The sequence below is a fragment of the Perna viridis genome, chromosome 13, assembly GCF_037379345.1.
Source record: "Perna viridis isolate PV_CMFRI_1.1 ecotype Kerala chromosome 13, ASM3737934v1, whole genome shotgun sequence".
In the NCBI taxonomy this organism is placed as follows: domain Eukaryota; kingdom Metazoa; phylum Mollusca; class Bivalvia; order Mytilida; family Mytilidae; genus Perna; species Perna viridis.
Genome location: NC_142457.1, coordinates 17,165,288 through 17,183,222, shown reverse-complemented (window position 1 = coordinate 17,183,222; position 17,935 = coordinate 17,165,288). Strand labels below are relative to the sequence as shown.

The following is a 17,935-nucleotide window of genomic DNA, read 5'->3' as shown; positions in this document are numbered from 1 at the left end:
GCCCTATGGTTCCTACTCCGGAAGAATACCACAGTAGGGTTCTTTAACGTGCGAGGAACGTGGCATCTTTCCCAACACGGTGCACCACTATGGTTTGCGGTCAGTTTTTCCGTATTATAGCCTAACAACCCCAGCATGTAACACGCCAGAGGTACCCCATTCCACCACCTGAGGCACACATCCCAGTTGCTCTGTGGGCAGAGCGTCCTAGCCCCCGGCTAGCGTTCTGAGCACTTTTTAGTCGCCTTTTACGACAAGCTTAGCGTTGCTGCAGGCCTATTCTTTTCACACCCGGACCTGCACGGGGCATGTTAAGACCGAAACCCAAAAATAAATACAAAGCAAATTGATTTTCATCTCAAAACAAAATTAAATCGCTGTTGGCCAAAAAAAAATCAAGATGGGACCAGGCTACACACATATTCCGCAATCAATGCAATAAAACACTAGTAGCATAAGTGGAAACAAAATCACTTTACTTCAACCTTTTACTATACAGATGATATAAATTGTCTTAACCGAACCCTCAACAAATCGAAAACCTTTCTAAACCAGACACTACTTACATTCCTTATATATCAATATAAATGTATTTTGAACCCTGTTAAACTGGACCAATTTAAAAATCCAAAAGGAGTGTGGGATAAACAGGTTGTACTGTATATGTTTAAATTCAAAATCCCGTACGATGGTTAATTCCTGCCTAATGTTTGTATTGGTTTTGTAAGACGTATTTAATTGCTCCTCATTCGCCAAAAACGGGTGAAAGAAATGAACACGAACTATTTCAAATATTATCAAATAGAAAGAGGGTTGCATAAATTATTTTGTAAGGTGTTAAATTTCAGGATTTAAAACACAAAATAAGAATATATTCAATGAACAGACAAGCTCTTCTCAATTTTTAAAAAAAGGAAGAAAAACATTTAACAGCGTTAGCTTATTTCTTGTCTTATAATAACGTTATATGTATAAACAAAAACATTTATTCAATTTTATGATAAATGAGGGATAAGCAATTGAGATTTCGTATTACGGGGTGGTTATTAGGAGTATGGATTTCGTACAAAGAACGGTGATTGGGGAATATAAAAAATGTTTTTGGAGATGGCTATATGGAATAAGCTTTACATATTAGAAGTCGTTATTGTAAAAAGGGGTATGAGGAAACCGATTTAAAATATATCTATCTATTATACTGCCTATGGTAGAGGTAATTCGTGTTGTAGAAAAAAATTACCTAACAAATGGTGCTTTTTGGTCTACATATATTATATTTTTTAAGTGACAGTAGACATTTCTGTGTTATCTACATTTTCGTTGAATCTGTACCGTAAAATATCTAACTAAATCGAACCAATTCATTACAATAACTCTTGCAAAGTGCCAATTTCATACACAACTTAGATACGTATTATACGTCTTAAGTACGAGAACCAAATAATAAAAACTGTTTATTTGATCTGATACTGATTCTAAAAACGAAATAAAAGTTAGTTCAGGGAGTTTCGATACGTCTGAATTTGTTCTATATATAACAAGAATGGGATGGGTAAATATCTAAAAGAGAACAACCCCCCGGGATGAAAAAAATCAGCTGAAGGCCTCTCATTGGTCTTCAACAAACCACGATGAAACCCTCAACCCGTAGGGCAGGCTGCAGCTGAACAAAAATATAAACATGAGCAGCGAAACAGAAATAGCAGTTTTCTTCAAGTATAAAAAAATTACACATTTTCTTTTGAAAACATGTATTTACTGTAGGATTTTTAAAAATCTTTTTTTCATGAATTAATTTGATAGTCCTGAACATATGTTTTTCATGGCGGACCTAAACATTTGAAAAACAGATTAGAAGCATATGTATTTCTGGTGTTATCGAAACATATAAAAGCGTAGTCCAGTTAACCAAGAATCTAGAGGAAAGTTTAAAAAAATAATCACGAGGACTAAGAACAGAAAGGGAAACAGACATACACAACTAAGAAAATAAAATAACCAAAATAATACGTATAAAAAAAACAAAAGTAAATGAGCAATTCGGAGTCCACTGAAACACCACTGGGAGCATGGACCAGGTGTACATCTGCTTTTCTAAGATTACCCGCCGAGTTACTCATAAAAAGTCAAGTCCGGGGTAGACGAAACAGGAAAGGAAAGCTATGACAAGTTAAACAAATCGATTTTCATGGTGCCATGGATGCACTGTAAGTACACACATGGTGGCAACCATAAAGCTTCTGTAATGATGGTTTCAATCTGTTAGCAGTATAACCCTGTTCCAGAAGGCTAATCGTAAGAAGTCTAGTGCGGTACAAAAAGTCTGTATAGTTAAAGTCTTTATCCTTATCTCTACTCTACTCAAATATGTCCCCTTAATGTCCACCCTTCTCCTATAATTCACCTTATATGAACCGGTTATCCCAATTTTCTGTCCGCAACCTCATACTTCGATGTCCTGCTTTCCTACATATTTGACTTTACTTTTCCTTCACGAGCTCTACCAATGATTCAACGCAATCTCCGTCAGTTTGACATTCGTGTCCGTTTCTAGAATTCAAATAAAAAAGCATATATAAACAAATCCATTATATCTTTCTTATTGAAAAAAAAAAACTACGATAATGTCATCGTAAATACATGTTTTTTTAATGCATGAAACGTAAGTTGTTCATGTGTCATATTAGTTTTTAAAGTACTTTAATCTCGCCGCATGTTTTGCCCTTATCCAAGGTCGGGAATTTCTGACCCCTGCAAGTCTTGTTTCGTTTTCACCTTTAGTTTGTTTTTATGTTACTTGAGTAAAATTGTGTATTATGATTTTTTGGGCCAGCTGCAGTCTACCCTGTGGTATGAGGATTTCTTCGTCGTTCATTGAAGACCAATGGATGGCCTTGGACTGACATTTTCATCCCTGTGGATTTTGTGTCTCTTTGACATATACACCATATCTATTTTTTATATTATAAGTACGCCAATGTGCTGTGAAATAAACTGAAATAACTTCTATGGTTGTTTACAGCACAACTGAATTTTTTTCTTTACCAATCGAAAACTTATCAATTATAATTTATATTTGAAATTTCTAATCGTTATGTCATTGGGAAGATATGACAGGGCAAATAAAAATCTTTCAAATCAAAATTTATCTTTTACATGAAAAATGCAATATATTCGTTTGCTTATACATCGTCTGTTTTTTCCCATTCTGCTTCTATTACGAATGGATGTTACCAATTGAATCATTTTTTTCTCGCTGTGGCTCCGCAGAAGGTCAACTGTGCTAGCTACATGTATTGATTAATGTGAACAGTTTGTCCTTTTTAAACATGCCATTCCATATGTCATTATGTCATGTGTATGACTTCTTTGGCAATATGGTTTCTCTAACAGTATTAATACATTGAACGGACCTGCAGGGAAAGGGGGTAACCATGAAACAACATTGGATTATTTATATATAAAAAAAACGTGTGCGTGTCTGTGGGGACCAAAGCAAAACAAAACAAACACAAAAACAAAAGAAAATTTAAAAAAAAAAAATCAAAAGTTTTCCCCCGAAAGAATCCAATATCGATATTGTACGAACATGCAGCTACAATATTTGAACAATGCACTCAAAATTTTATTAGTTTCGGTCTATGATAAAAAATATGGTGGTTAAATATATATACATAACAAAATACAATGTCACAATACAAGGTAAAATAGGATGAAATTCAAATAAATCAATCAAGAGAAACAAAAGTACAAAATCATCCTCGAATATAAAAAAGCAAAGATAAAATACACAATACTAGAAAAAGAAGTATACATATAATATGTTTAAGACGAAGCACGCCAAAATAAATATAGTACATGTTTTACTAATGACTTTGTTTTTATTTAACAAATAGCTATTTAAATATTTTGCACTGTGTATTCATCTATCAGTTGGTCATGTGAAACCAACATTCATAAAAACGGCAGTATAATACCGTTTAAGAACAGATCATTATTCCCGTAGAGAAAATTACACTGATTACTATATATTGGTGTAATAGTATGATAAGTTGAACTAATATAATTTGAAAAGATTTAATACCCTTGAGAGCATAGTTTTACTTTAAAAGCGAATTCCAAATGTTTTTTTACTGCATTACCTTTATAAAACGTGGGCAAGTAGCAAGCTCGGAAATAGCGTCTGATGCTCGAAATTCATTCTAGACGTTGCTGCCTGTTGGGAAAACGTGAAAAAATTGAAGCGAGTTCATCCGATCATCAAACGGCGTTTGACTTAAATAATGTTAGAGAATTTTGAAAGTCCTGTCTGCAGCGGTTAGTAAGAAAGGAAAAGAACGACTGCCGCTGTTTAGAGCTTGGACAATTAGGTGTAAGTATTTGCCAAAAAAAGTTATTTACATAACAATGTTGCACATTTTTGTCTCCACAATGCAATCACTCTTTGACACCTTTTACATGAATTTTACATAACATAGCTTGTGTAGTTAACGGAACGAACGTGATTTAAACACTTTTGGAATTCACATCAACAACTACATCGAATATTTGGCTGGTCATAAAAAAATAACTATAAATTGTATTGGTCTAAATGATGTCCGAACATTTAACTACACGTCAAACAGACGATAGCAACGGAAGTATTTCAACGACTACGTTAGTGTGGCCAATGAATCAGAAATGTTATCGTAGTATAGAAATACACGAGGTTTGATGCTACTCTATTGATTTTGAAAGTTTCAAAGCAACATATTATGTACTGAAATATTTCCTTTGACGCTTTCACCTCTACTTAAAGAGGTTTGACTGTATTTAGTTGATTTTAACCTATAAAGGCAAATTATCAAATTACCCTCCTTTTAAATCACGTAAAAGATTATAACAGAATAGAAACATTGAATGTAAAATTTGACACTACTTTAGTACATGTACAACAACAATTTAAATACTTAAACCATCAATCGAATAACTAATCTATAATTACAGTGACAAAATGCTCCCGAATGATGCAATATAAACAGAATATGTAAACCATACAATCAAAACAAATAGAACTACAATAAACTTCATAAAAGTAACTGTTAAAACGTTGTAAATATTAAATAATGTGTCTTTTAAATTGTCTGTTTTGGTGTATAACACTTATCAACTAAATACAAAATTGACTGTTTCATTCCACTTCGTCTTAACGATAACGAAGTTTGACTATTTTTTTATCTTTAAGTCATAAAAGCAAATTATCAAATAACCCTCATTTTAGGCCACTTAAAAGATGATACTAAAATAGAAACATTGAAGGTAAAATTTGAGACTATTAAAGTACATGCACAACAACAATTTAAATAGTTAGATCATTAATTGAATAACTAATTTACAGTGACCAAGTGCTCCCGAATAATATAAACAGAATATGTAATATATACAATCAAAACAAATAAAACTACGTACACTTAACTGAATTTAAGTAACTGATAAAACGTTGTGAATATTGTGCCTTTTGTAATGTCTGTTTGGTGTATAACAATTATCTGAATGGAAAATGACATTCACTACTGGGGAGAAAATTGTGGGTAATCTGTAAAATTTGTTGACTTTAAAATTGTCAATTTTACATGGACGACATTAGGGTTATACACACCAAACACTGGACAAAGATCAACTGCTGACACAACGCCATTGAACGTATAAAAAATGCTTGATCCTCTAGTCAGAGTAAATTTATTGTTCAGCCTATCTACAAAGGCGCCGAATTTTCCGGATTTCTCTGTACCAATCGTTATCGCACTGAATTCTTCACGTTTGTAAGCGTAGCTATTATGTGCAGCCTCTAAGATTACACCGCTACTGTCATTGTATCGATATGTATTGAATGACCATCCGCCAACCTTAGACTCAGCGACAAAATGATAGATATCAATTTTGCTAAATTCTGCTAGTCCTACCTCAAACACCAACCATTTGCTTGATCTTTTGTTGATGACTTTATAAAAAAATTCTATTTCATAATACAGTCTTTGACCACTTCCAACACAAGTATTTGCAGAAACGCCAGTATAGTTCGTGAATGTCCCATCAGGTGAATTTGGTACTTCCAACGTATACACATTACTTAATGTCTTTTCGTCACTGGATAGGTACCTGAACTTATGGAGCGTGCTAGTATTAAATCTAAGCTGTTTCTCTTCATTACTATCTACAAATAAAATAAAATATTAGTATGCCTCCGAAAGGAGCTTGATGATAGAAAAGTCCAAAGATTGGTCAAATGTAAAAAAAAAATAATATTGTGTTAAGCTATCATTAAGACTATATGCGTTGTAGGATGGCAGGAACGGCATTTCGGCACATACATTACATATACAAGTTTATTGTACATCCAAACTCGGGAATCGATATTACAGGCTACAAATTTGAGATTCAAAATGTTTCAGTCCCTCTGCGGGATTCATAGTCCTTCTCTGCTCTGACATCTCATCTACCATCGCATGCACTAAGTACAATGATATAGATCACTCGGCCAACAAATATTTATGAAATATAGATTTCGTTATCCAGGTGATGCATCCTCGTAACTAAATCTAGAGTGCGAAGTGTTAGCACATGCTGTTTAACTGAATAACGTTGTCGATAGGACAACCACTGATAGTATCAAGTAAGACAGACAATAATCTGCAACAAAACACAAATACTTACCACACCAAGAAATGAACATATAAGAAGTCTAATTAGAAGTGAGATCTCTTACCTACCTGCTTTTGCGTTATAGATAATTCTTTATCACTATATAATTTATATAATTGAGACCGTCTTCATCTCAATTACCTGAAAAGGCTTGCTGTATTGACACTACAGACAAACTTTATATAATTGTTTTTCTATTGTATTGTCCTATCACAACGTTATTGAAAAAGGAAAGCTTTCAAATATGACAAACGCGACATTTAATTTCTTTCTATTATCAATTCCCATTTATTTGATTCAACATAACTTTATCTTTGTAGTTGTAATAAATGACAAATACAGTGGTGGGTCCTTCTCTTGTTGGAAAGTATTGTTAATTTCGTCAAGTATTTGGTAGAAAAAAAAAACGAACTCCTCTCCCCCTTTTGAAAAAAACTCTGGATCCGTCAGTGATAATTATAATGGTTTATGCATTGTTCTGTACTGTTAAGCTGCATATAATGTTGAAGTCCACCGAGTAGACATACAGATAAAGCCATTTTACTAAAACATTTAATTGAAAAGTCGACTGTGTTTATACCTACGTTGAGTATTTAAATATTTGAACTAAGTAGAACTTCAGTCAATATATTTCCATGACAAGCCCATATAACCTAGGTTTAAAATGCGTTAAATCTATAAGTCTTTGTTCCAATTCTGCGAAATAAATTGCTATTATTAGATACATAAAAGAATTATATCGTCAAAATGAAACAAGTTTTATTTTGCATTTTAAAAGGTATTCTACTTTATGTATTCAATTGTTAATGCTTTATTTGAATTCTATATAACATAGTCTTACGGAAAAAATATTGCATTCATCTCGCGAAAGAACGGATAAACCTAGGCCTGCTCAGGGAATCAGCACGAAAGATTCTATGGTAACGCTATTTATGTGCATAAAATTTTGTGTTCTACATATGCTATAATATCATACAAATTACTGTACCTGGATTTGCACAGGAAGAGAAATTACAGTCCCTGGATTCCATACGCGCAACCCCTGAACAGTTTCCTGTATATTGCTGTAATCTGTAGGATGTACTCAATCCACATGTGGCAGCACAAGGTGTCCATTTACTCCATGTTGTCCATGAGCAATGACGTCCATCGTCTGGAAGTCATGAATTTGAAAGAATAAAACAAAGTACATCAGATTAATTAATAATTCAATTCAATTAAATATCTTATATCATTACACAAACAAGATTGGAATTGAGTTTACTAAAGGGAAATCACAAATTCAATTTTCGGACCTGATGAATTATAGGCAAAGTAAAAAAGGAATGTCACATAACAAATGACATTAACAGGTTAAATATGGAAAGTGGGACACAACATCAATTGTCATTATTTTGTACAGACATTCGAAGGAAGTAGACCTTGGGTAAGTGACACAACTCTAAAAAACCACTGGAACTTTTTTATTCAGCATTTTACATCAATCTCATCTAAGATTCAAAGTAAATTAGACTAATGTCATTCTGTTTCAAATGAAAACTTGTTTAACTTTGGTGAAATGAAACATAATACAAACATATCACTGATTTCAAGAGTTATGTCCCTTACCCTAGGTCTACCACCTTAAATGGAAGTGGTGGGTTAAAACAGGTTTGAAAGCGTGCTAAATATCTCGCTTTATGTCGGTCAATTTATTTTTATGCGGGATATTATTATGTAAACCTTAGTATAAAATTGTTAGCGCACACAGATAGTAAAACACAATAGTCAAAATATTATATGTACAAAAGATATGGAAAAATAAATCAGTGAATACAGTCATATCTGAAAGATAAAAAAGAACTTAAAAAATAAAATAAAAAATTAAACGCTATACAACAATGAAAACAGACCCAAATTTTCGATCTCGGTAATAGGATGTCTCTATGGAACGAAATCTACAATTTAAGTTGGCAAAATCGAAATTAAGTTAAATTGATATAAGGATAAAAGCAAAAAGCAAACATCGAAGCTCAATAAAGAGTTATATGTGAGTCACAAAATACTGTTTTAAAAAATGATCAAGCTCAGAACATCTTAAAAATGAACCAGATGATAAGGGGACCTTTGCTATACTAAATAGCTTATTACCTATTTAAATCGATTGATTACATTGAAATTGTATGCATAGCACTTGATCATAAACTTAGTAACAAAAACAAATTACTGTTCTGTTTCTTATGGCATCTTACCCGAGTAATCTTGGACAGAATTTTTGCCCTTCGTTGCATAATACGTTGCAATTCCAGTGATGATGACAGATATGATGACTGCTAAACAGCAAATCGCAAATACACGAACAGAAAAACGAAAATTAGATGTAGCTCTTTCCGGAGTTACCATTTCATTTTGAACATGTTCAGACCGTTTTGGAACTTCGTAGTCTGTCGTACAAATTGTCGAATCTTTCAATTCTATGTAGATATGTGACGAGTCCCGTGTATGTGATATTTCGTCCGAATCATTACATGAACTCCTGTCAAAACTGTTAATAGTATAAATATTTGGATGCGCAGAAGCCATATTTGAAAATAAAGGATATGGAAGTACAAACCTTAAACGTCTAAAATAGGAAGTAAAATGTATAAATGCGTTTAAACCATTCATATGAATTAAAGTTAAAAGTCATGTTTTAAAGAATTAATCATGCTAAGTGGGTATATTTCTTGAAAGGAAAGCCATTATTATTATAAGTGATTGTCGATGTGTTTCTACTGATAAAGATATGTGTAGGTAAAACTGTATGAATACAATATATGTTATAAAGGCAAAAATTTGCCGTAACATAAAAACAAAGACATTTCACAGACATACATGACCAAAACGTACAAAAAACATTAAATTGAGAAAAAAAACAATGTAGCTATATGCAATACAGTTACATATAAAAACTGAAGATTAGGAACCTAAGACACCTTTGAAAAAAGTACATTATATAGAGTATTTACACTATGAGCACCCACGATAAACCGGGAGTGACATCGGATGTTCTGCCTGCGGCATCTGTCTCATTGCAAATGATTTAGATCTGGTATGAGACTAGTTACATTAACGTAGCTCTCCCGACTCACTTACTTTGTTAAGACCGAAACACAAAAACAACTTAAAAGTAAATTCATTTTCACCTCAAAACAAAATTTAATCGTTGTTGGCCAAAAACAAATCAAAATGACACCACGCTATACACATATTCTGCATTCAATGCAATAAAACAATAATATGGTAAGTCGAAAGAAAAATCACTTCACTTTTACTATAAAGATAATCTAAATTGTCTAAACCAAACCCTCCCTGAATACACCGAAAACCAGTATAAACCAGACACTACTAACATTCCCTTTATATCAATTTAAATATATTTTGAACGAATTTTTAAATCCAAAAGGAGTTCGGAATAAACAGCTTTTATTGCATATGTTTTAAATTGAAAATCACGTCGATAAACATATTATGGTTAATTCCTTACGGGTGGTTATTAGAAGTATAGATTTCGTACTAAGAAAGATGATTGGGGAATAGAAAATTCGTTTATGAGATGGTTTTTTATGGAAAAAGTATTACGTATTCGAAGTCGTTATTGTAAAAAGGGAAATGGGGAAACCGAAGATATATATCTATTATACTGCCTATAGTAGAAGTGATTCGTGTTGTAGAAAAACCTATCTAACAAATGGTGCTTTTCGGTCTACGTATATTATACTTTTACGTAATAATAGTCATTTCTGTACTTATATCTAAATTTTCGTGAAATATGTACCTTAACACATAACTAAATCGAGCAAAATCAAATCAATTCATTACAATAGTTCTAGCAAAGTGCAAATTTCATACACAATTAAGATTGGCTTTATACGTTTTTAAAACAACAAGCTAATAAAAAAGACAGTTTTGATATATCTGTTTTTTTTCTATATATATAACAAGAATGGGATGTTGTAAATATGTGAAGAAAGACAACAACCCCACTTGGATGAAAAACAATCAGCTCAAGGCCTTTCTTTGGTCTTCCATGAACCGCCAGGAAACCCTCACAGCGCAGCTGTCCCCAAAACAATATTATAAACAGGAACAACGAAATAGTTGTTGCCTTTATAGACTCCGGCAACATAAAAGAAAACTGAAAGTGAAAACAAAGCAAGACAAACAGCGGGCAGCAATTCCTGACTTTGAACAGGCAAGACCGTTTCCCCGTGGATTACTTTCATTAGAAATATTAGTATGAGTGTGCTGCTTAACAGGGCTCATTTATAGTCTTTTTACCTGTCATGATTAGGATTGCAGTTTATACCTTTGTCACAAAACAAAACTACTTTTTCATAATTTTATCATTGTGGAATGCATAAATCAGTTATCATGAAGAGTCTTTTATAAGGCACCCCCTGTTTAACATTTGTTGAATTAACACTGATTAATCAATGACTAAAGTATAACAACAAAGTTGCAAAACATGTTTTCATATGTTTTAAAGACTGAAATGGAAATATCAGTTTTTGTGCCTATGAAATAACATGGAAACAAGAGTTTTCCTAATTTATAACGAAAGTTGTACCTTTTTTATCACTAAGTCTTTTGGAAGACATGTATTCACTGTAGGATTTTAAAGAACTTTTTCATGAATAAATTTGTTAGTCCTGAACAAATGTTTTTTTTTCTTGGCGGACCTAAACATGCCAAAACAGATGAGAAGCATATGCTTTTCTTGTGTTTTCAAACATATACAAGGGATCTAAGATTGTAGAGAAAATAAAAAAAAAGAATTATGCAAGAACAAAGAACGGAAAAAAACAGACACACACAACTAAGAAAATGAAAGAACCAAAATAATACGTACAAAGAAACAAAAGTTAATAAACAATTCAGACTCCACAGAAACACAACTGGGAGCATGGACGAGGTGTACTTCTTTTCTAAAATTACCCGCCGAGTTGCTCAAGTCCAGGGTAGACGGAACAGAAAAAGAAAACTATGACAAGTTAAACAAATCGATTATCATGGTGCATATTGGTACACTGTAAGTATCCATGGTGACGAACATAAAGCTTTTGTAATGATGACTTCGATTTTTTAGCAATATACATGACACCCTGTTCAAGAAGCCTAACAGCAAGAAGTCTAAAGCGGTACAAGTAGTCTGCGTAGTTACGATAAGCTGTTGTATAACGTATGAGTTGTTATATGAAAATTCTAAACGCAGAAGCCGAATGGATGTTGCGACAGATGAAAGGAAAGTTGACAATTCTGAATGAAAAATCATCACGTTTGTCGTAGTTTGGCTCGTAATGAAGAATTGTTGCGTATGTCGTATTGTTTGGTGTATAGTTTCCTTTTCCATCGATCTCGTCGTATAGATCAAGATATTAGACTAACTTCACAATGCCTGCAGTATTCTTTATCTTTCAGTTCTTCGGGGTAGATGCGATATATAAAATCACCAAAACTAGGATTCTTTGTCGAGAATTCGTCATGTACATAGTGGAAACTGAGATCAAAGCATCTGACCCCTCCTTAGGATCAGATCAGTTATGGAGACAGCCTAATAAGAGTGACTGAATAGGTCAGCGAGTAGCGGAGCATAAATTAGAATCGTTCTTTTAACAAGTAAGAGGAATATCTTCCAAGTTCTACGTATCTGTATCTAGGTGTAGCGTCTTTTTTACTAACACTGATATGTTATGTTTTTGAGTCGGGATTTTAACTGATTATGGGTAATAGAAGTATAAAAGGTGAAAAATTCTAGATTTTACTGCTATTAATTTCGTCATTATTATTAAATTGAGGGTTTCAGGGTCGATCTTTCTTAAATTAAAACAACTACTGGAGTATCAATTGTCGTAGAAGAAATAGAGACCCTCTTTGACGACAGCTATAAATATAAAATTTTAGTTGAAAAAGGTTTGATGGTACAATTTGCAGATCCAGGTATGTAGCGTAGATTTTTTATGGATTTGTGTGGAGTTAAGGAATCTTGTACGTAAACAATAGATCACATATGTTGCAAATTTTCTGTGTAACGCTAGCTTTAAATTTTTATACATGCATTTATCCCTGTGGTCTTTTTAAAAACAAAATGTTAAAGTACTATTTATTGTGCTGGATGAAATTCTAGTTCTATGGTGTATGTAGGAAGGAGACATTTGACTTTCGTATCGGACGTTGGAATTTTTCATGAGGCGGATGGGGCAATCAGTTTCAAAACTTCCCGCTCTCACATTAGCAAAAAACAAAGCGAGCGAGCGTAGAACCTGTGTATGATATTTAAGAGGCACATTTTGAATTCGTATGAAGCTAGTACTATGAATCTATGATGGTAAACACGGCACCATTCGGCAGCATAATGTAAAGGAGTGATATATAATTATGCAAATCATATGCGAATGTAAAGTATTGAAATTACGATGACAAGAAGTCGCTAAAATATTAGCGACTGTAACTACACAGACTTTTTGTATTGCTCTATACTTCTTACAATTAAGATTCTGGAACAAGGTTAATTTGCTACTAAATTGAAGTCATCACTACAGACGTTTTATGGATCATTACGGTGTATCTATTTACACCATTCAAACCGATTTGTTCAACGTGTCATAGTTTTCCATTCCTCTTTCGTCTACTCCGGACTTAATTTTTTATGATCAACTCGGCGGGTGCTTCTAAAAAGTAGAGGACGCCTTCCCTACCGGTGCACCCGGTCCATGCCCCATGTTTTTAGTAGAGTCCGAGTTGCTCATTTACATTTGTTATTTTGTATGTATTATTTTAGTTAATTTATGTTCTTTGTTGTGTTTGTCTGTTTTCCATGTTTGGTCTTTGTCCCTGGATTACATTATTTTGATTTCCGCTAGAATCTTGGTTCCATCGATTACTCTTAAAACGTACGCTTACTTGGAACTATAATAAGCCTAAATTCTGAATACCCAGATCCAGTGAACTTAAATCACAAATGACAGCCTCTTTATGTCGACATGATTGATAGACGATACTGCTCGTAGACACCATTTGAATATGTAGGCTTTTATTCTAAGATCTTTGAAATAGCTAATTTAGGATTTAGTATGACTTAATATCGTTTCATGTATATTATTAACCTTTTGCCAATTGTCTACTTTTGCTAATCTGTCCTTCATCTCTAATCAATACAAATCAGTCTCTTAATGTCCACCCAAACCATAATTCACTTTACATGATCATGTTCCCATGTTCCCAACCTCATAATCCGATGTCCCTCCTAGATATATTTTTTTCTTTTCATTCACGATCATTGCCAAAGATTCAAAGCGATCACCATTTGTTCGACTTCCGTGTTGTGTCCTTTACTAGTACTCAAATGTAAAAACAACCTTTCCATAAATGAACAAAAAATATATCGTTTTGATTGAAAAACTGCGATAACGTGATTTCAAATAAATGGTCTTTTTAATGAATGAAACGTGAGTTATTCGTGTGTCATAATAATACTAAAAGTACTTTAACAATCTTTGCTCCTGTCCCAAGTCAGGATATTTCTGGCCTCTGTATGTCTTGTTTTATTTTCACCTGAAGTTTATTTTTTATGAAGTTTGAGTATACAGGGGCCACTTTTGTATCTGTATCTGTGTATAATTATTTTTTAGGCCAGCTGCAGCCTGCCCAGTTGTTTGAGGATTTTCCTGTCGCTCAATGGGTGGCCTCGGACTGACAATTTCATTCCTATGGGTTTTTGTCTCTTGGATATTTTTTTTATACACCATATCTATTCTTGTTATATTATTAGTACACCAAATTGCTTAAACATCAGCTGAAAAGACTTTTTTTTGTTGTTTACCGCGCGAATGAAATTTTCCTTCAACAATTGAAATTGTCATTTGGTAGGTACATGTATGACAAGGCAAACATAAATCTTTCAAATCAAAATTTATCTTTTTCATGAAAAATGCAATAGATTGGTCTGCTTATACATCGTCTGTTTTTTTTTCGACGCAGTTTCGCTATTTACCCTTTGACCTTAAGGACGCTCCTCTATGGAAACGCAAGTCACCTGATCGCAATTCCATATATCATGATATCGTGTCTATGAAGTCGTTGGCAATTCGATTTATCAAACAATGCTAATATATTTTACGGATATTGCAGGGAAAGGGAAGCAACCATGAAATAAAATTCTTTAATTTATACAAAAGATGTGCGTGTCTGAGGCAACCACAGCAAAACAAAACAAACACAAAAACTACTAAAAGACAAAATAAACAAACATGATTTCTAAACTCTTTCGATATTATACGAACATGCAGTTTATATAGATGAACAATGCACCCATAATTTTAATGGTTTTGCTCTGTGATAACAATTTTAGTGCTTTTATATATGCATAACAAAAACATTGTCACAATACAAGGTAAAATAGGACGAAATCCAAAAAAAGCAATCAAGAGAAACCAAAGTACAAAATCATCCTTGAATATAAAAAAAAAACAAAGATAAAATACTCAATACTAGAAATGAAGTACACATATAATATGTTTTTGACGAATAACTGCAAATTACATACACAACTTGTTATACTAATGACTTTGCTTTTTTGGTTTTTTTTTTTTAACAAAAATCTATTTAAATGTTTTGCGCTGTGTTATAATCTATCACTTAGTCATGTGAAACCGACCTTCATAAAAAGTGCAGTTTAAAACCGTTTAAGAACAGATCGTTGTTATTTTTTCCCGTAGAGAAAATCAATCATAACTATATCTTGGTGTAATAGTATGAGAAGTTGAACTGATATAATTTGAAGAGATATAACACCCTTGAGAGTATGGTTTTATTTTAAAAGCGAATTCCAAATGTTTGCTTTTACTTTATTACCTTCATAAAATGTTGGCAAGTAGCATGCTCGCAAATAGCGTCTGACGTTCGAAATTCATTCTAGGCGTTGCGGCCAGTCGGGCCTGTCTGCAGCGGTAAGTAAGAGAGGAAACGAACGACTGCCGCTGATTAGAGCTTGGACAATAAGATGTAAGTATTTGCCAAAGAAAAGGTTATTTACATAACATCGTTGCATATTTTTGTCTCCACGATGTACAAAATTGTTTCTGCTTCTACGTCAAGCATTTTTGAAAATGACAAAGCCGAAAGTTAATTACATCGTCTACTATGCGACTTTCATCTGGCATTACTGTAACATATCTAAGTGAATGTTATTTTTGCATTGATTTATATCAATCTGTTTTCATGTCAATTTTGTGATAAGCACTGTCCTAAACATGTGGTTTTTTTTCAAAAGAGAGAAATTCTCCATGATTTCATTTTTTCTCTTATAGAAATAAGTGAAATTAAGGAAGTAGACCTAGGGTAAGGGACAAAACTCTTTAAAATCATTGGAACGATTGTATTCAGCATTTTACATCAGTATTATGTAAGCATCTAATTAATTTGGATTCATTTTATTCTGTTTCAAACGAAAGCTTGCTTGAGAGGCTTTGGTGAAATTGAATATAATACAAACATATCACTGATTTCACGAGTTATGTCCCTTACCCTAGGTGTACGTCCTAAAGTTGCAGGTTTACGGTATATATGTATATATTCGTTTCGTTTCCCAATAAAGTTAATATCATTTATTGGCGTAAACTTAAATAGTTTAGAAAACAGAAAAGGAAAATGGAATATGATTGTGCTTAGGTTGTGTTAAACAATGAATACCACTTCAATGATTTCTGCATAGATGACAAAATTGAGTTTCCAAGGAGAAGAAATTAAATGAAATTTCTTGGCACTGGTTCATTTGATATTATATGTAGGACATTCCCAAGAAGAATATTTTGAATAAATTTACCTAGCAATATAAATATAAATAAATAAACTCGAATTCCAATGAAAGATATCACATAAATTCATTTGTTTTCAAAATGTTAACGATTTGATCACTTTTATTTTCTTGTTTATACAGTTCAGTGGAGTAACCATTAAAAATATATTGAAAATACCTAGATCGTGATTTTGTTAGCACCCAACATTTTTGTCAATATAAAACAGAAAAATCTGTCCAAACCGAACCCTGATGACCCGAAAACCTGTCTTAACTGAACCCTTAATAATTAAAATGCATGTACCTGTCTAAATCGAGATTTGTTTTAACTGCAAGCTAAAATTTGACATGTATATAAAGCACCTGTCTTTACCGAACCAACAATGTGCTGATAAAATGAAGCTGACTTAAGTCTAACATGGGCTCTGCATGCTAAAATTTTACATGTATATAGAGCACCTGTCTTTACCGAACCAATTTAAACATCCAAAATGGTTACATTTGACACAGGTTTCGCTGTGTCAGACGTTTGGTTAATTAAAAATATACGCTGAAATAACGACGTTGCATATGAACAAACTACAACAATGTGCTGATAAAATGAAGCTGACTTAAGTCTACCATGGGATCTTCATGCTAAAATTTTACAAATTTCATCACAAAGACATTAAAAAAATATTATATGATTATTTAAGGGGGTAGACCTAGGGTAAGGGACATTACTCCTGAAATCAGTGATATGTTCGATTCATTTGCACCAAAGCCTATCAAATTTTCATTTGAAACAGAAAAAAATCAATCAATCAATCTTTGATGCCTACGAGATTGATGTAAAATATTTTCTGTTATGGAAAGGGTAATAAACTTGGTTTTTTCTAATACATTTATTGTACGAAGATTTTATCGCCTTTCTCATTGTTGTCGAATATTGTATTTTACATTTTAGTTCGATGGCCACTAGTCACTATGTAAGAAAAATAGTACGTTTCGGACATAAAGGATTTATCGAATATTCGAGAACAAATTTTAAAAAGTTTAGACAAGAAACTGCATATTCGGATGTGAGAAAACGATTATTTATTCCTTTTCCTGATGATATAACTAAAATATAACAACATCGCCATAACTGGTGCGCACTAAGATTTAGAGGTTCACTTTTATCATCCATTCAATAATTAAAAAGCAAAGAGAAAAGTGCAAAATATCTGTTCTTTTTAAAGCATTTAGTTATACCTAGTTGATCTAGTAGATACATTGTGCTCTGTATCGTATCCAAACTTTACCTAGTGCACCTTTATAACCTCAGCAATAAAAGGGTCAACACAAAGAATTTTTTTTTAAAATATTATATGATTATTTAAGAGGGTAGACCTAGGGTAAGGGACATAACTCCTGAATATCAGTGATATGTTTGTAAAATATTCTATTTCACCAAAGCCT

At 32.9% G+C, this 17,935-nt stretch overlaps 1 protein-coding gene across 1 annotated transcript; it reads right to left on the bottom strand.

Moving 5' to 3' along the window:
* Positions 1–3,603: 3,603 nt before the first annotated feature.
* LOC148599773 (uncharacterized) lies at positions 3,604–9,301 on the bottom strand. The gene is made up of 3 exons (XM_088557580.1): positions 8,913–9,301; positions 7,670–7,834; positions 3,604–6,193 (listed from the first exon to the last, which is right to left on the bottom strand). Exons 1-3 carry the CDS (start codon positions 9,241–9,243, stop codon positions 5,550–5,552), a joined length of 1,140 nt encoding a protein of 379 aa, XP_088413706.1. The 5' UTR covers positions 9,244–9,301; the 3' UTR covers positions 3,604–5,549.
* Between the last annotated feature and the right edge of the window lie 8,634 nt (positions 9,302–17,935).